Raw genomic sequence first — 19843 nt, 5'->3', positions numbered from 1 at the left:
GAGCATTAACTTTTACTCTTTCTGTGACTCTTTACATATCCATTTCTTGCTGAATCCTTGCAATTAGCACTATATTTCTTATCAAAAGACCTTGACTTTGAGCTTTCCTAAAAGGCCTCCTTTAATATTGCTAAATCTGGTTCTTGCTTCCTCTATGGAACTATCTTCTACCTTCTTTTCTTCTCTTCTTTTCTGTCTTCATGCTCAGAGATTTAACCCTCTGTCTTCCAGCTGTTGTATATGTGTGTGGTGATGGTGGTGTTTTAATTGTTGGAGTGAATTTGTGGTGTTGGTGAGAGGCGCTGCATTAACAGTACCACAGTCTGAAGTCTTCTATTTATCCACAGAACAGGTACAGCATGGGAAGCGGCCGTGCAATGTCTCAGTTTGCCTAAACCCTGACCTGGAGGGACCACCACTAAGAATAAGAGGTTAGTTCAGTGTCCACGTTCATTCAAACTTGGTCTCTCTGCTGAGACTACCAACAAGGTTGCCAGTTAGTATCAGTTGTGATGGTGGCTTTGTGTTCTGTTCAGCTAGAATGACACCACCAATTCTTTTTACACAGGACATGGATAGTTGATGGATGGTAATGACTTCCTGTCATTACCTAGCTCGTCTGGATGTAACTGATGACTTGGAAGTGAAAGACTGTGTGCGCCCCATTCCCGGTGTCACCAAGTCCCCCTTCTTAGCTATTCAAACACTCATTCCTGACATCCAAACTGCTCAGCCTTCCTTACAGCTTTTTAATGGCACCACAAACTAGCCTTTCTCTAGCTTGAATCACATTCTCTGTCACTTTTCACCACAAGATCAGCACAAGTGTTATTATTATTTGCAGCTTAACTCCCAGTTATGTAGCCATGGTTACATCAACATCCAGCATTTGCATGCTATAGTGTAACCTGTAGCTAGAGATGGCATCAGTTAAGCTTCCAGCATAATGTTAAAAAGGAAGGTAAAGTAAATCAGTTTATGAAGCAAAGACTAACTAACAAACTCTTATTTCTTGCATTCTCGATGGTTTCCTATATCACTGAAGACTCCTCAAGACTCTCTAAATTGTCTGCTGCATCTAGTGCAATCTCAAAGAGACCATTACTCAACATATAGGATAGGGTCTTAGCTTGTATAGAAAATAATTATGTTTCCTTCCAAACTTAGCAGAACAATTGTTTGACACTTCTGTTTTCATTAAAGCAGCACTCAGCACCCTCCCTATCAGTCTAGAATGGAATCTCATATAGATCATTTGGTCTGAGCTTGCCTTTGCAACAGCAGCTATTGGGACCATATCAATAGCAACTCCATTTGTACCAGGCTTAGTCAGACAATCCATCTCTTGTTTCTTTAACCCGTGATGAGGATTACAATAGGCTAGTTTCAATCCTAGCTGTGAATTCTGTTTGTGAGGCCTTCAGATTGCTGTTTGTTTTCTTGCTGGCTTCTTCAAATCACCCTCCAGCCCTTCCATATCTGCAAGGGTCAAACTGAAGGGAAAAAGACATAGGTATTCTTCCAAGCTGTAACCACAAAATGAGCTCCACCCATGTGCAACTTCAAAACGAGATGCCACTCAATGTGGACCATGCAGGTGTGATCACATCTATAATATGAGTTCCACTGGGTTCCTTGAGTTTGGCTCTTCTCAGTGGGTCTTAATTAGCTTGGAGGAAAAAGAAGTGGTGCTGTCCCACAAATGCCACTCATTTGTGTCATCAAAATGAGACATTACTCGATAGTAGGTTGTGCAGATCTATGACCTTTCCTCTTCTTTCTTACCTGAGAAAAGAAATAATTAACAATGTTGACCTTAAAATATCATCAAAGGGCACTTGCATTAACACTTCATTGAGATGAATGGAGCAGTTCACACCTCTCTGTGCTATTGTTCCGGAAGTTTTTTTTTCACAACCATAACATCTTGAGAATTACTCTTAAAAATAAATAAATAAATAAAAATAATAATAAGAAAGAATTACCTTTAAAAATAAAAAGAGAAACAGCCAGCAAGAAAGCTGTGATTCTGGAGAACAAGTTAGCTGTTTCAGAGACATGGTGTCCTATAACATCAATCCAAGAGTCCTGTCTTCCAGGATACTCTACCTATTCAATACCTGTCCTGTGAGGCTCCTTCTGCCTTCAACCCTTCCTGTTAAACAAAGAATCCGCTCCCCTTCCCATCTCCCATGATTTGGGCATAGAAGAGGTACCCCCTGGGCAAGGAAGAGCCACATGTGACTGCACTATTTGTATTCCTCTATGACCAGGTCTATAGGCTGTCAGTTTCTCGTCATCGGTATAGCTTGCCTTTAAAACTTTTCTAACTGAAAATAACACTAATAATACTTTGCACTTCTCAATCATCTTCCATCCAATGATCTCTAAGCCTTTTCAAATCTTGATGAATTAAGCCTCAACATTGTTGTGAGGCATTATCATCTCCATTTCACAGATGGGGGTGACTGAGGCAAAGAGGATGTTAAGTGATTTCCTCCCCCAAGGTCACACAAAATTCTGGGGGGGAGGAATCCAAAGTTCCTAACAGTCTCATACTAACTACAGGACCATCCACTCTACGTAAAGAATGAGGGGATAAAAACTTGACAACTGAACACTAAAGCAGTCATCCACCTTGAATTTGTTTCATTCCTGACCTTTAAAAAATAAAATAAGCACAAGTAATTGGAGTAATTTGACAGAACTAAAGAATGTGTTGTATCTTTCTCCAAAGAGAAATTTTTATTTACATACACTGCAAAAGCTTTTTTTGTTTATCTATGTCCATTCCAGATTTCCATTACCATGCTTCTTTTCTTTAATGGCTTCAAGGTGCCACCAAATCCAGCTTACTGTCAGCACCCAGTATAGTCAGTATGTTTGTACCAGCTCCAGAAGAATTTACCGATGACCAACCTACTATGATGACTGACAAGTAAGCCAGTTTCTATTTCTTTCAAATAATTTGGTAGTTAAAAACCACCGAGTTTCAGAACATATTTAGATGGGCCCTGACTCAGTGAAAGAACATTCTCAAATTTTCTCCTGAGCAGTATAATTTTTTTGTAGCAAGGGAAAATTTTCAAAATGTTGCAAACCGAGTGTGCTGTGAATATACTGGGACATGAGTATGTGTGTGCAAAGTGGTGGCTGGGAGTATTATTATAGTACTGTTTTATTATTTGAGTATTGACAGTTTGCCTTGTATGGTATTTAGAGAAAGGTGTGAAGCCTGATTCTCTACTCACTTTTCCCTGGTGAAAATCCGAATTAATGCTATTAAAGGCAAGGTTGTACGCCAGTGTAAAACTGGTACAAGTAAGATCAAACCCATGGTACCTGTTGCACAGAACTCCTCTAGTTTTAAAGGAACATAAACAGAAAAAAGACTGTATCCTTGGGAAAAAGGAGATCTTTCATTAAAGGGGCTTTTTTAATGCTATAGAGATAAGCCTGGACTGGGACCTGCACTCCAAACCTTTGGATACGAATTCACCGCCATGGTTTTGGATCTGAGTCAGAACCAATGCCTGAAGGAGATCTGATTTAGAAAAGATCCAGACAAAGAAATCTTGTGAGAAAAGCTGACGTCATGAGGTTTCTGAGAACCATTGCCAACTGTGTGGATAGTGGGATGGGAGGAGGCATTCAGGTATTAGAGTTTTTATGGCAGTGATCAGGGAATTCACTAATTCTTCTGCTCCGCTTAATCTCTTGATTGGGTAGAATTTTCTGTAAGCAAGTTTTGGGACTTGGCTGGTTCTAAAAGCTTTTTGCCTTGAAACTGGGAGTGGTTTTTATTTGTTTGGCCTTAATCAAACTCAAAACCCTCGCCTTGACCTAAGATGGATGTGAATCTACACATTGCCTGCATGGCTCATTTTGTTTCTATGGATTTGATCTAGGAAGGGACTTTTATTACATTTGGTTATGTAAATGGATGAAATAATACTGTATCCACAATTAACAAGACTTTAATTCTACAATTGAGCTTTCTCTGTTTTTTACTGTAAGGGCTCATTGTAATCCACTGAAAACTCTAGTTTTTCTCCCTAAAATGAAAGTTATCATGTTTTTGAATTGCTGTGGCTTTTCCATTGCAATGTAAAGCCATGACTGTAAATCAGCACCTTGAATACTACTGTTACCTCCACTACTGCTATTTTGCACTTACATGCTTTTCCTCTACAAGGATCCCCAACATCTTTTACCAACATTAATTCTTTGATCAAAATCCCATTGAGGCACTGTAATTAAATATGATGGTACTCATTTTACAGAGAAGCAGTGAAGTAGCTGGCTTAAAGCCACCCATTGATTCAAAGGTAGAACTGGGAGTAGAACCCCAGAGTTGTGGCTTTCAATCCTGTGCTCTAGACACTAGATGAACTGCCAAGATGCTTACTAGAGAAGGTCAAGGCTGTTGTGTGAGTCTTCAGTGGAACTGGAAGTTAGTTGTTTAAATGCTAAACATTCCAAGAAGGGGCTCATTTCAGGTATCTTCTTTGGCCTTTTTCCAAAAGCTTTGGCCTCAGATGCCAAACCAGACAAGATTGATTTCATAATCTTGCTACATCTTCTTCTCCTGTTGAGACGCAAAGGGAGGGAAATTGCTTGTAGAATCCCATTAAGTTAAAATATCAATCTGTTGGAGTCATTAGCGACTGGTTGATCTAATTAACCAAGCCTCCATATTGGGCTGAGATGTACCAGTTTCCCAGGTTTGTTTATCTTTTTATGTGGTTTTAAAACCCTGCCTCATCTCTCCTGCAGCTGACATCTCCCTTATGATTAGATGTTACAAAGCTATTGCAGAGCTTTCAGAGTCAACTCTCAGCATTGCAGGAGGGGGCAGCAATTCAACAGCAAAACTGGTTTGAAACAGAAAGAGACATCTCTAAAAACAAATGGAATCTTCTTTGGCCTCCTCCCCACATAAAAATCCTATCATTTCCTCTTGCAAGTCTATAACCACAGCAGATTATTGTTTTATTGTTCATCGACACAAAGCACGGATTGGAGTAACTGACCACCTGCCAGAGATCAACATTGCCTGTTGATGGAGCTAGTGAAAAGTGTTTTGCATACAGGGTTTAAAGCACAGTGATCTATTTTCTTAGTCATAAAATGTTCAGTGTAACATGGATTCTCCTAATTAATTTAACAAATATATTAGCTTTTAATACTTTCCTTGCAGATGCCATGATTGTGGGGCTATCCTCGAAGAGTATGATGAGAAACACTAGGTCTGGCCATAGTTGTTCTCTCCACATTCATTCACCTCAGCCCAGATTTGGCTGCTCCTTTGTTGTTGGACATCATGCAGTCTGTAGGAAGGTAACCTTTGGACCGTGCTCGCTCTCTGTCTCTCTCTCTCTCTCTGCGCAACCCCCTCTCTCTTTTATGAGGGAAGGAAGATTTTGTGCCCTTGATTGTGATGAGTTCCCTAAGGAGAACTGAAAGAGATGTCCTGGTGGCATATCAGATAGCTCAAAAGGTAGACCATGTTTGAAGCAGATGGATCTTGGCTCTAGAGCAGTGGTTCCCAAACTTTAACAACTGGTGAACACCTTTCACTAAAATATTAAGTCTCGCACACCCCCTCCTAAAAATGAATGTTTCCAGGGATTTTCTTCTTTACCTGAGTATAAATTATAAAAGCAGTGATCTTGGAAATATAAAATTTGTTTTTATAACATGCTTATTACACACTATTTATTATTAATTATTACATTATGAAAATGGCAACACTCTTCCAACATCTCACTTTCGTAGCTAATATCACTTTGAATAAGCCTGTTATAAGACAAGACTCCTCTGTTTCATCAAGGAGCATCAGATATGAAACAGCATGAAGGTTATTTAAGAGCCAACTCAAAGAGTTCCTCCTACACAAGCATTCAGGTCTTGAGCAGTCCAGCAAACAACACACGTTACAACAAAACTGAAACTTGTTCTTCAATGATAATTTTAAAACAATACTAGCTGCCTATTTAATTTTAAAAACACAAAAATATCCACCTCCTTTCCATTTCTTATAGTACTCTTGAAATTTAAATGTCCTCAGTGTGATAGATACGCTTGCTTTGATCTGCTTATCTCTTGGAAGTCCAGGGTCTCTGGTCTGCTGGCCCTGTGCTGCCTGGGATCCCTAGTACAGCTCTGTCTGCCATTAGGGATTTTCCCCAAGAACCCCCTGTAACAGTTCACGAACCCCAGTTTGGGAACCAATGCTGTAGAGGAAGGGGACAGTGCTTTGTGCACCAATCTAGTATATCAGGCCCTATGCAGTGGTGGATTTGAGGTGATATCTCTTTTTTTTCCTGGTCATTGTTGTATAGCTGAAAAATGGCAGCCCAAAATGAAGGTGAAGTAAAGCATGATAAATTCCGCTATTTCCAATCACATATAATTCAAGAGTGAGAATCTCCATGGCACATACTCTGCCGGATAACAGATGGAAGAAAGCTTATACCCAAAGGCTTTAAAAATGTTAAAATTAAACAACAGCAATGCCCTGCAGAGCTATACTGAGAAGTATAAGTGATTCAGGACATAGAGAGTTGTCTAAAGGCATGTCTACATTGCATGCCACTGGCAGTGGGATGTAGGGTACATTGTAGCTACTGCTGAGTGCAAAGCAGGCTGTGTCCACACTGAGTTTTGTAACTACATGTGGTAGTGAAAGGCTCTGGCAGCAGGAGGCTGTTAGAGTCTTTCCCTGCCACAGGGAATTGCATGTCAGGGATCAGGGCATAGGTGGTCTGGCCAGGTGGTCACAACTGGGCTGGAATCCACACAGCCAGTGAGCAGAGGTCAGAGGAATCATTAGAGCTGGGTTCAATAAGCAAGAGCCAGGGTCAAAGTGACGCCAGGGTCGGAGACTGGAAATCGGAGGTAGTACCTTGCTGGAAACTGAGAAGTAGAATTGGGGTCAGGCTGGGATCAGAGGCTGGAGATCAGGAGAGGTCTGGAATCACAGCAGGCCCAAAAGTCTGTGCTGTTGCTCATATAGCTTTCTGGGGCACCCTCCAGGGCTAAATAGAGTGGTTGGCCAGTCAGAGGGGCCACAAGATACTGTCACTCTTTCCTTCCCTTGGTAGTACTTCCTCTGGGCCCAACTCTCCCCAGTGCTCCCTGGCTGGGGCTCTGGCACAGTGGGAATGTCAGCTATCCCAGGATCTTTGGACCTGGGTTCTAGACCCTGCATCCTTATGCTGCCAGAAGCTTTTCCCTGATGCTTTCCCCTGTTACTGGGGGCCTTCCCTTCCCACAGGTAGTTGCCAGAGCCTTTCCCTGTGTCAGGGAATGTCTCTAGCAGCTCCCTGTGGTGGGAAGGCTGTGCGAGCAGAAAGCTGGGGAGATGGCTTCTGTGCCAACTGCTCTCACACCCCCCAGCATAAGAGGGAAGGAAAGTGTTTGTCAGGGGTATTCCAGGAGTGGTGCCTAAGCAGGATAGTGAAGCAGAGCTCTCTTATATCTGATTCTCCATTGGCATAAGACCCCTGAGAAACCTTATGTCTGTGGCTTAAATTAAAGCTACTCCCCTACAGCTTTAACTTATGCAGGGGCTTGGTGGTCAAGGATTCTGAAACTGCAACTGGCTCCCTACAGCCCTCCCTCTCCACCATGTCTGAACTCCACCTGAAGATAGTGGAAAATCAGCCCTTCATTTCCATTAATTCTGAGGCTGCAGTTTTCCTGCTGTCAGTGTTAATGAACTCCGGAGGTGGTAGAGTTCCAATCTAGACTGATGCCATCCATCCTACTTGTTACTCAAAAATAGAGCACTAATAGGGCCAGTGAGAAGCAGTGACAATTAAACTCCTGAAGATTAGTTTATCAAAGTGTGTGGGGGGGATGTCGTACATTTTCCACTCTGAAGTGGAAATACTGCATCCTCAGTGAGACACATCTGAGTCCATTAGTCAAGCAGGTGGTAAAGAACCTGGGGCATTCCAGTATGGCGAACGTACTTTGTCATTTCCTAGCATTCAGTCCTGGTCACCACCATTTTTTACTAATCAAGGTGCAGTTACAGGCCCATGAAGGAATTGCTTTCAATAGATGCAGAACAAGGCAAATTCCCATAGAAGTAGATATGGCAGTGGTTCTTAAACTTTTGTACTGATTACCCCTTTCACACAGCAAGCCTCTGAGTGTGACCCCCCTTATAAATTAAAAACACTTTTAAATATATTTAACACCATTATAAATGCTGGAGGCAAAGCAGGGTTTGGGGTGGAGGTTGACAGCTCTCAAACCCCCCATGTAATAACCTCGCCGACTCTCTGAGGGGTCCCAGTCCCCAGTTTGAGAACCCCTGAGATATGGAGATAACGCATTCAGGTAGTCTCAGTGTACTTGCTGTTTCATTCTAGTAAACTTTTTTTCTGAAGTTATTTTTGTGCATTGCTTTCTTTTATCCAGTCTATTAACACAGATAATATTTATGCCTGTGCATCACAAGTGAATTACTTGCTCTTTTACTGCTTAGAGAAGATAGTGTTGTCTGATGTTTAGGTCAGAGGACTTGGAGTCAGGAGACTCAAGATCTGGGGTAAAATTTTCAAAGCACTAAAGCAACGTAGGGCCAGATTGTCAAAGGTATTTGGGAGCCTAAAGTTGCAGATAGATGCCTAATGGGATTTTCAGAAGCACCTTAAGGGCCTAACTCCTGTTGATTTCAGTCAGCATACAATTTCTACGCCATCTCTGCAAATTTCTGCTCTCCAAATTGCCCAGGGTGAGTAATTGTTCTTGATTTATGAATACAAGATACTTTCATTATCATTATGGTGATAAGGGAGTGCAATAGAATTTGTTGGAGCTGGCAAATATTTATGACTATATTGCAAGACTGACTTTGATTTTGACTTTTATCCTTTACAAAAATGAATTTAAGAGTCTCCTGTGCATCTGATCAAAGGGTCTCTTGTGACCTTTAAAACATCTTCTCCAAAACGTCTACTTACTAAATTTTACTTACTGGTAATTTTATTGGCTTGATTAAAAAATATTATGAACAGTACTTTTGTTTGATTTGCTGTTTTCCGCTGTTTATTCCAGGTTGGCATCAAGTACCTGTTTTTCTAATCAAGCAGAAAGGTACGGTAACCCCTCACTTTCTCCCAAAAAGTGTGCTAGATGTATAAACAAAGGATCAAATCCTGTGTTTTTTTACATAGGTACAAATATCTCATGTTTCTGGTGATGGGCACTGGACCAAAAAGCCCAAATCCAAACCTCCTTGAACTTTGGAAAAATTCATACTGGATCAGGGATAAAATTGAGGGCCCCGTAAAGTCAGTGACAAAACTCCCATTGATTTTATGGATGCTGGATTTCATTCCACACCTTTGTAGCTCTTTCCCATGGCTCATCGTATGTGTGGTTTTCCCATTATCCTGGTGAATAAAATGTATGGCCCTGGAAAGGGTTTTCATCTGTATGCATTTAACTAAGGCTATATCTACACTACCACTGTATCGACACTGTGTCGATCAATGCGCCAGGGGTCGAAGACCCACCAAATTGACCGCAGAGTGTGTCCCATCGACTTAGCACTGTGTAGACACCGCAGTAAGTCAACATAAGCTACATCAACTCCAGCTACATTACTCACGTAGCTGGAGTTAAGTAACATAGGTTGACTAACCACAGTAGTGTAGACATAACATAAGTCAATCATCCATAATTGTGGAGAACACCTACAGGTGATGTCCCATCATGCAAAGAGACCACTGTCCTTCTGTGGGGACATCACATGGTCTGCATTCATTTTTGGAAATTGTAAAAATATTGTGCTGCTTAATTCATTAATGATTGGAAAGTGCTTTGAAATCTTTGGCTGGGAGGGTGCTAGAGAGGAGTAATGAATGAGCTTTATGGAGCTTGCATCCAAATGTGGAAGTTCTCCAGGAAGCTGATTCTGCATCCCTGAAATCAGTGAGAGTTTTGCCATTGACTTCAGTGAGAGCAGGACTGGGCTTCAAATGCTGAAGACTCAATGGCAAAAACATTCCTGACACTATGTAGAGAATGAGAAAAATTTAAACTAACTGTTGAGGCCAGAATCAAGCCACGGCACTTCAGCACCTGCTTAACTTAAACCATGTGAATAATCCTGCTGAAGTCATGCAAGTTAAGCCTGTGATTACATGGTTTTCTGGATCAAGACCTTTCCCAGAGCACTCAGGAGTACTCAGAAGGCCTGTGTTCTCTTCCTAGCTCTGCCGCTAGCCTGCTTGGTGATCTTGGCAAGTCACTTTACCTCCTTATGCCTCAGTTTCCCTATCTGTAAAATGAGGATAATGATCCTGGCCTCCTTTTGTGGTGTACTAATGAAAAGTGCTTTACAAGAGCTAGGAGTTATTATTATCACCATCTTCTTGTATTCATAACTGAACTTGTCTTTATCTGTTACTAGAAATAATAGGATCTTCTTTACCTTCTCCAATTTTCAGCTTTCGGAAATATTTTTCATCTACTATGAAATTTCTCCCTCTTTTTTCCTTCATTGCAGCATGATGATCCCTGGTAATGCTGCCGGTGTGGCTAAGCAATTTCTCCGTTGCATTTTCCATCAGCTGGCTCCCAATGGTATATTTCCACAGCTGTTCCAGAGCAATATCAAAGGTAATGTGCAATGCCTGAGTGCATTTCTTCCACCATCAATCATCTCAAGCATTTCAACACTTATCAAAAAGATGTGGTTCTGATTTCCAGATGGAAGTTTTTTACGGACCCTGGCTACATCTCTTATGGACTTCAGTGAGCTGAGCTCCGTAGCTGCACTCAGCCAACTATTAGAGGTATGTTCACAATAAGGCTGACTGTATTAGGTACTACCAGGTATATCTTTCCGTCCTCCTCTAACATACTAAGAGCTGGATACTACATTATTAAAGACAATGAGAATTTTTGCATTGACTTACATGGAAGCAGAATCAAGTCATAATATCCTCCACCGTTTTCAGTCAGTCTTGCTCTCACTTTTTCTGCCAGCTATTGGGGTTCTCCTTCTTGATGCATCAGACCATTTCATTCCCTGCACTGTCTCCATTTCTGTTCATGGTTCTTGTCATAGTGCTGTTGCTGCCTGTAAGACCATTTCTCCTCTGTATCTAATGGCAGTTCCTGCTCTGCAATCCTCCTCTGTGGAATCCCTCAAAGTTAAAGTCTAGTCCTCTGCTTGTTCCTTTCTGCTTCTCCTCCCAACTTAGCTTGTCTCTACCTCAAGTCTCACTTCCTAACATACTTTTCAGCACTAACAGGAACCTGGGGATTGCTTCTTTTTCTTTCAGTAGTAGCCCTATAAGCAAAGCTTTTGATGATACTTGAGCAGTGCTTACATCTTTTCAGCTCACCCACTAGAGACCAAAACAACTGTAGTCTGATAAACATTTGCACAAGTCTGGCATTCCTTCCAATACAGGAAAATGATAGGTATGTACAAGACAATTTGTCACACATGGTCTGCTGGGAAGTGCTGGTGGCTGGTTCTTATTGGATGTCTTTCAGTTGCCTAAAGCCGATTCTGAAAATATATGCTGCTTTAATCTTTTCCTGACCACTGTCACTGTTGATGATCTGCCTCATACTTTATCAGAGGTAGATGCTGTAGAGAAGCAATGCACTTTAAATTATTTGTGGGAGAAGATGGAAATTGCACTGTTAGTCTGACCTTGGCGATTGTAAGTGTTTTTAAATATTGTTAGATGCTTATTTCTGATGTTTAATTATTTTCAAATTTCTGCATTTTATTTTCTAGGGTTAAACAACAAAAGAACTTGCCAGCAGGGGGTGCAATGCTACGTTGTTTGGAAACATTGCTACATTTATGGAAGCTTTGCCAATGGATTCTCCTAATAACCTCTGGACCACTATTAGTAACCAGTTTCAGACTTTCTTTACCAAGCTGCCTTGTGTTTGCCACTTAGGTATGATGATGTAATAAAAGTTTTTATTTATAAGGGTAATTTGTAAGTGATCAACAAAAACATCTGACACAAGGGCTGTGCTACTATTGGCTAGGCATGTGCAAACTATTTGAAAGTATATACAAACAGAACATAGTGTGTGATATTTTGTTGTAAATTACGAGATATTTCCAGTAGATCAGGTTGCACTAGAGTGCCTGATCCATCCCTCTGTCTCTACCCTCCATTTAGTAGCCACCATAACTATGGCTGGGGTGAGAATATTTTTCTCCTCCTCACCTTCCACGTCCTCTCTTTGTCAGATTAGGACAATAAATTAGTGATAATCAACATCTTGGCAATAAAAGTTCACTCACTGTTACTGCCTTAAGAAGAATTCAATCCCATAGACAGAAGCTACCTCTAATAATTCCTTAAAATTAATGAATAGATAATAGCCAGCCAGGCAGAGAGGCCTTCAGACAGCAGAAGTTGAACACATCCTGCTTGACTGATCAGGTTATAATCCCATCAGAGGAACCTAATCAGGATATAATTGTAGAGGCCAAGTTCAGCGGCTCTGGGTTCTGCGCTGTGAACACTCATGGGGCCTGCACAGATGCCTTATTTTCCAGTTAACTAAGTTCCAAAGGCCTCATTCAGAGTCCACTGAAGTCAGTGCGACTCTCTCCATTGACTTCCACTGGTTTTGTATCAGTGTTTAAGGGCCAGATTCTGATACATTTACTTATACTGAATAACAAGTTGCTCCATGAGCGGTCCCATCGAAAAACACCACTCAGGCAGTAAAACACCATTCAATATATCTTTCATTGTTGTAGCCATGTTGGTTCCAAGATTTTAGAGAAACAGGGTGAGTGAGGTAATATCTTGTATTGGACCAATTTCTGTTGGTGAGAGAGGCAAGCTTTCAAGTTACACAGAGCTGAAGAAGAGCAGAGAGAGATACTGGGGCCCAGATCAGCTACAGAAACATAGGACGCTAGGCTCCTGTTAATCTACCAGGAACATGTTCCCATACTAACCAAATTCTGTTGGACTAGAAAAGTTGGGCATTTTCTGTTCTACGGAGGGTAATGGCAGCATCCTTGACAGCAATTTGGAGTGACCACAACAAGCCAAGCCTTCTTGGAGATTTCCTTCTCCGTAGGCTTTACTGCTGGAGAGGACAATGCAGTCTATGATATTTATATTGGCAGCATCCTGTTAAAGATAATTTAGAAGTGATGGTTTTTTTACTTCACCTATTGCATGTTTACATCTGACATCATTTAAAAACAAGAGGTGTGCAGAGGAAGACACTAACTTTTCTCTTTCCACAGTGTTCTTTAGATTCCAGTTTAAGAATAATGATTTGCCTGTTGAAGATACCTACCACTAGTGCCACCCGGGTAAGTTCCAGAAATACACAACTCTTCTGCAACAGAGTTCTCCATCCTTCACTGTATTACAGATTTGTTCCTTATCCCCTCGCTAGGGAAGTATTATATGTGAGCATGAAAATTTGCAGTTTAGTATTCTACAGTGAATGACAGGAGCTTCAGAATCTAGGTTACATGAATGTCTGCATGCAAATGTATAGCTTCCTAAAGGTTTGATGTTTTTCTAAAACAACTGTAATGATAAACTTCCCCAGAGTCTGATTCTGCAGTCTACTTACTAGTGCAATTCCTGTTGAGGTCAATAGGAGTTTAGTTTTTGTAAGCACTACCAGTAAGCACTGGTATCAAGTAAGCACTGGATTAAAGATGAAACTCTGTTTTCTATTCCTTTGCTTCTAACTTGTTTTATAAACATGAAAACATATGTCAGAACAACCTTTTGTCTGAAATGGGGTATACCACAGCAACTTATCCTCTTGAGTTAAAAATAAAGGTTTTGTTCCATTAAAGCTTTTCAGAACTTGAATGTAATTTATTTTGCTGAATGATTCAGCTATTGATTTCTCTAAAATCATATTTCATTGCAGAGTCTTCTTGAGCCATTTTCAAAATTATTAAGTTTTGTCATTCAGAATGCTGTCTTCACTCTGGCCTACCTGGTAGAACTGTGCGGCTTATGCTACCGAGCCTTCACTAAGGTAACAATGAGCTGATATTTTCCATTAGGGACAACTGAAAACAAGGAAGAAAAATTACTAGTTCCTTAAGTGGGAAATGCATAGGTAAAAGTTGGAATCAGTGTCATGTCTTAGTCATGTCAGCAGTTTTAATAGAGCTTGACTAATCAGTAGTTTGGTTGTTGCAGTGCCTATTGATAATATTGACTTTCATTTTTCTGGTACAGGCACAAATAAAGGAAACTTCCTGTAGAGGTTGTGAGTACAGGATCCTCAAGATACACCTTTTATGCCTTTTGAAAATTCATTCCTGTATAGTTAATGTCTGAGATTTGGGCATGATTTAAAAATATGTGAGAACATGTAAATCCCATCAAACATCCCCTAGCATGTGTGTTCAACCACACATCGCTGGCAGTCAAAAAATCAAAATATTTTGAAATTTTCCTATGGTTGGTAGCATGTCTTGACAGTAAAGTTCATAGGGAAGCAGTGTGGACTGATAGTTAGAGCAGAGGACTGGGAGTCAAGAGACCTGGGGTGCATTCCCAACTCTACCCCTGTTTGACCTTGTATGAATCACTCAAGCTTTCTGTGCTTCAGTTACTACACATGTAAAAAGGAGATGATAGGTGCCCACCTTTGAAAACTCTTTGAGCTACTTGGATGAAAGTCACTCTATATGTACTGTGACAAAGTTCCTCCTCTACCTTGGTGGGTCCTGCGCTTATTGGCAGATTTGCTCACCTCAGTGATCTTCCCCACAGTCTGGATCAATTCCTCCTGTGTCTGATCAGGAGTTGGGAGGTTTAGGGGAAACCTGGGCCTGCCCTCTACTCCGGATTCCAGCCCAGGACCCTGTGGATTGTAGCTGTCTATAGTGCCTCCTGTAACAGCTGCATGACAGCTACAACTCCCTGGGCTACTTCCCCATGGCCTCCTCCAAACACTTTCTTTTTCCTCACCGCAGGACCTTCCTCCTGGTGTCTGATAACACTGGTACTCCTTAGTCCTCCAGCAGCGTAGCCTCTCACTCTCAGCAACTTGCGCCTCTTGCTCCCAGCTCCTCACACACACGTCCTCTCCTTGGCTTCCCCTCACCTGACTGGAGTGAGCTCCTTTTTAAACCCAGGTGCCCTGATTAGCCTGCCTTGATTGGCTGCAGGTGATCTAATTAGCCTGTCTGCCTTAATTGGTTCTAGCAGGTTCCTGATTACTCTAGTGCAGCCCCTGCTCTGGTCACTCAGGGAACAGAAAACTACTCATCCAGTGACCAGCATATTTGCCCTCTACCAGACTTCTGTACCCCACTGGTCTGGGTCTGTCACAGTACAAATAATAATTAGCCAAATGCATTTTTATATCAGTTATTGACAAGAGGATACACAGTACACAAACAGCAGAAAACAGACAAAACTTGTAGCAGAATTCCATAAAGTCCATCAGCTCAGTTGTTAAAGCAATAAACACAAGCCTTATCCAGCCTTAAAGTAGACTATTTCCCAACATAGTCATTGTTATCATAACAGTAATTAATACCAGGGAGAGCATTTCTTTCATAAGTAACTATATGCTTTACCAATTCAATATTACACACATACACCAGGGATCACATCACCCTTCATCAGAATACAGCTGCCTGTTGAAAGGGGATGCGGCATCCATAATAAAGGTAACATCAGTGCCACTCAGCAGTTTAATGACAAGAAAATAATTAAATCATTTATCAGCTGAAGTGACGGGGGAACTTCAGATAGATGGAATTTGTCAGACATCCAGGTAAACTCTTGCAAAAAGTTGCTATCTCTAGTAACAAGTGGACAGTACCTTGGTTTTATGTGTCATGGAAAAGATAGGATCTCTTCCTTTGTAAAACCTATATCTGGGAAATCCTGTCCAGCCATTAGAAATAATTACTCCAAGGGCTGTAAATGACAGATGGATGGGTCATGTGGAGTAGAGTCAGGAGTGTTGAATTGGTTCCCAGATCTGCCATAGACTTCTTAGTCAAGTCACTTAAAATCTCTGTGCCTCGCTCTGACGGGGTGCGTCTTACCACTGCGGTGCCTCCTGCCAGCTGACATGCGTTTAGGTCTGCTGGCCAGTGCAGCCTATTCTGGTGGTGTCTCGCCGCCATCATGTCTGCTCCAGGACCCATGTCACTCCCAGAACCACAGCGTCCTCTTCATGAAACAACCCCCTGACTGTGCCACACTCTCTGTGCTCCCCCCCCCTTCTGGGGGAACGTACCACAGTCTGACTGTCCAGCCACTTCCTCAGTGATGTGTGGGGGTGAGAGGGAGACCCAGGACCGCTCACTACCCCACATCTCAGCCCAGAGACCCTGTAGATGGCAGCCACGCTCTGCATCCCGTCCAACCTCTCAGCCTACTTCCCGGGACCACTTTCCCGCAGCCCCAGCACCATCTCCGCCCTTATATCAGGGCCTCAGCATGTCAGCAGTCAGCCCAGTGCTGGCTCTCACTCCCCTGGTCCTGCCCAGCACTGCTCTGTCCAAGGTGCTAGCTTTTCTCCTCCTGCAAGGTAGGAGCCTCAAGTTCCAGGAAGCAACTGAACCTGCCCTTCCCAGCAGCTATTCTTATATGGACATCTCCTCTTGGCTGCCTTTCACACAGATTCCCTATGACTCCTTTAACCCTTTTATAGGCCAGTATGGGCCGGACGCCCCATCACTCTCGCTTTTCCAATCTTTACAGTGGAGACAATGATACTTCCCTACCACAGGGAGGTGTTCCGAGGCTGAATTCAGATACTATTAATCTATAGATAGTTTCTCATTTTAAGAAATGGCAGGAATTTATGCTATCTGAAAATATTTATCTGAAAATAATACTTGGCACTGTCAATATAGCACACCTGAATCATTTTGTGTTTGGGCTGTGATAAAAGAATTTATCCAGAGCTACCAAAGCAAATCTTGGAATGTATGAAATAGCCAGGTCCCCTCACATATACCCTATTGCTACCTCAACTTCAGTTATTTCAATAAAGTTCTCTTTCTGGTGTGGATCTTGGTTAGCATTTTTCCCTTACGTTTCTCAGTCACATATTCTAAGAATATATTGACTTATTTCATTACAAACAGGAAGCTTGGATTATATCTATTGGTGAAAATTCCTGCTTGAATTTGTTAATGCAAACTGTTGACCCAGAATGGGATAGTTAGCAAATGTTTCTCTGCAATTTATACTCAGAAAATGCTTCGTTTAATAGAACTTCACACTACGTTATCCTTGTGATTGCTGAATCTTTACTATATGTTTTCATAGAATTAGCAAATTTATGACTGCCCTTAGGAGAAACTTACCAGTTCAGCCCTCTGTGTTTCTTATATTAGAAATCCCTGTATCTAAAGGACTAATTTATCTGACAGAATACCATGCAGGACTGCATGCTGGACAGAATACAATTTGTGAATCCATAAACTACTCAGATTCACTTGTCCATGTCACAACTTAGTTTTGTCTGTTGGAACCAACCATAGCAACAATAGCTTACTCAATCTATGTGTATGCTTTGGGGTATGCAGTGTTATTGTAGCTGTATTGGTCCCAGGATATTAGAGAGAGAAGGTAGGGGGTGAGGTAATATCTTTTATTGGACCAACTTCTTTTGAACTACACCGAGCTCTTCTTCAGGTCAGGGAAAGGTACTCTGAGCATAAGAGCTTTTATCTCAAATGAACTCACACAGGAAAATGATAAAAAACAAAAACAACCTATCACCTGTGGTGAACACCTTTCATAAAACAATCGCTCTATATCTGACAGGTCAGTCCTCATTCTCAAAGGAAACCTGCGCAACACTTAAAAGATGAGCCTGGGAGCTTAAATTCATAGCTTGGCTAGACACTAAAAATCATGGACTAAACAGAGATTGTCTTTCCCACCAACAGAAGTTGGTCCAATAAAAGATATCACTTCACTTACCTTGTCTCTCTTATGCCATGAGCTGGTATTTATCCCTTTCCAAGGAGCAATGTATTCCCCCACAGCACGCATTTTAGAGGTCAAAGTTGTAGAAGTGGGGTCAGCATTTTTTATCCATCATTTTCCTAATCCTCTGTGGGAGAAATATCTCAATTTCTCTTGTCTTTGAGTTTCCTGGAACTCACATCAATCTCATATTTCTTATCTGAGTTAGCAGCAAAGAATCCTGTGGCACCTTATAGACTAACAGACATTTTGGAGCATGAGCTTTCGTGGGTGAATACCCACTTCCTCAGATGCATGTAGTGGAAATTTCCAGGGGCAGGTATATATATGCTAGCAAGCAAGCTAGAGATAAGGAGGTCAGTTCAATCAGGGATGATGAGGCCCTGTTCTAGAAGCTGAGGTGTGAAAACCAAGAGAGGAGAAACTGATTCTGTAGTTGGCAAGCCATTCACAGTCTTTGTTCAATCCTGAGCTGATGATGTCAAATTTGCAGATGAACTGAAGCTCAGCAGTTTCTCTTTGAAGTCTGGTCCTGAAGTTTTTTTGCTGCAGGATGGCCACCTTAAGGTCTGCTATAGTGTGGCCAGGGAGGTTGAAGTGCTCTCCTACAGGTTTTTGTATATTGCCATTCCTAATGTCTGATTTATGTCCATTTATCCTTTTCCGTAGAGACTGTCCAGTTTGGCCGATGTACATAGCAGAGGGGCATTGCTGGCATATGATGGCATATATTACATTGGTGGATGTGCAGGTGAATGAACCAGTGATGGTGTGGCTGATCTGGTTAGGTCCTGTGATGTTGTCGCTGGTGTAGATATGTGGGCAGAGTTGGCATCGAGATTTGTTGCATGGATTGGTTCCTGAGCTAGAGTTATTATGGTGCGGTGTGCAGTTACTGGTGAGAATATGTTTCAGGTTGGCAGGTTGTCTGTGGGCAAGGACTGGCCTGCCACCCAAGGCCTGTGAAAGTGTGGGATCATTGTCCAGGATGGGTTGTAGATCCTTGATGATGCGTTGGAGGGGTTTTAGCTGGGGGCTGTATGTGATGGCCAGTGGAGTCCTGTTGGTTTCTTTCTTGGTTTTGTCTTGCAGTAGGAGGCTTCTGGGTACACGTCTGGCTCTGTTGATCTGTTTCCTTATTTCCTCGTGCGGGTATTGTAGTTTTGAGAATGCTTGGTGGAGATTTTGTAGGTGTTGGTCTCTGTTTGAGGGGTTAGAGCAGATGCGGTTGTACCTCAGTGCTTGGCTGTAGACAATGGATCATGTGATGTGTCTGGGATGGAAGCTGGAGGCATGAAGGTAGGCATAGCGGTCAGTAGGTTTTTGATATAGGGTGGTGTTAATGTGACCATCACTTATTTGCACCGTGGTGTCAAGAAAGTGGACCTCCCATGTAGATTGGTCCAGGCTGAGGTTGATGGTGGGCTGGAAGCTGTTGAAATCGTGGTGGAATTTTTCCAGAGTCTCCTTCCCATGGGTCCAGATGATGAAGATGTCATCAATGTAGCTTAGGTAGAGAAGGGGCCTGAGTGGACGAGAGCTGAGGAAGCGTTGTTCCAGGTCGGCCATAAAGATATTGGCATATTGTGGGGCCATGCGGGTGCCCATAGCAGTGCCACTGATCTGGAGATATATACTGTCATCAAATTTGAAATAGTTGTGTGTAAGTATAAAGGCACAGAGCTCAGCAGCCAGTTGTGCTGTGGCATCATCAGGGATTGTGTTCCTGACAGCTTGTATGCCATCTGTGTGTGGGATGTTTGTGTAGAGAGCCTCTACATCCATGGTGGCTAGGATGGTGTTTTCTGGGAGGTGACCAGTGCATTGTAGTTTCCTCAGGAAATCAGTGGTGCCACGGAGATAGCTGGGAGTCCTGGTGGCAT

General features: G+C 42.0%; 1 protein-coding gene across 1 annotated transcript in view; it reads left to right on the top strand.

The window, feature by feature from the left end:
- The window catches only part of UNC79 (unc-79 homolog, NALCN channel complex subunit), a 151830-nt gene that overhangs the window by 91946 nt on the left and 40041 nt on the right, over positions 1 to 19843 (top strand). The window contains 11 exon segments of the mRNA XM_030558858.1: positions 348 to 431; positions 2836 to 2938; positions 5201 to 5235; positions 5238 to 5340; positions 9073 to 9111; positions 10529 to 10641; positions 10732 to 10818; positions 11776 to 11826; positions 11829 to 11932; positions 13244 to 13336; positions 13915 to 14025. Of these exon segments, the coding sequence (XP_030414718.1) occupies positions 348 to 431; positions 2836 to 2938; positions 5201 to 5235; positions 5238 to 5340; positions 9073 to 9111; positions 10529 to 10641; positions 10732 to 10818; positions 11776 to 11826; positions 11829 to 11932; positions 13244 to 13336; positions 13915 to 14025 (923 nt within the window).

The sequence above is a fragment of the Gopherus evgoodei genome, chromosome 4, assembly GCF_007399415.2.
Source record: "Gopherus evgoodei ecotype Sinaloan lineage chromosome 4, rGopEvg1_v1.p, whole genome shotgun sequence".
In the NCBI taxonomy this organism is placed as follows: Eukaryota; Metazoa; Chordata; order Testudines; family Testudinidae; genus Gopherus; species Gopherus evgoodei.
The sequence above is the reverse complement of the archived record's forward strand: the minus strand, read 5'-3'. Positions and strand labels throughout refer to the sequence as shown.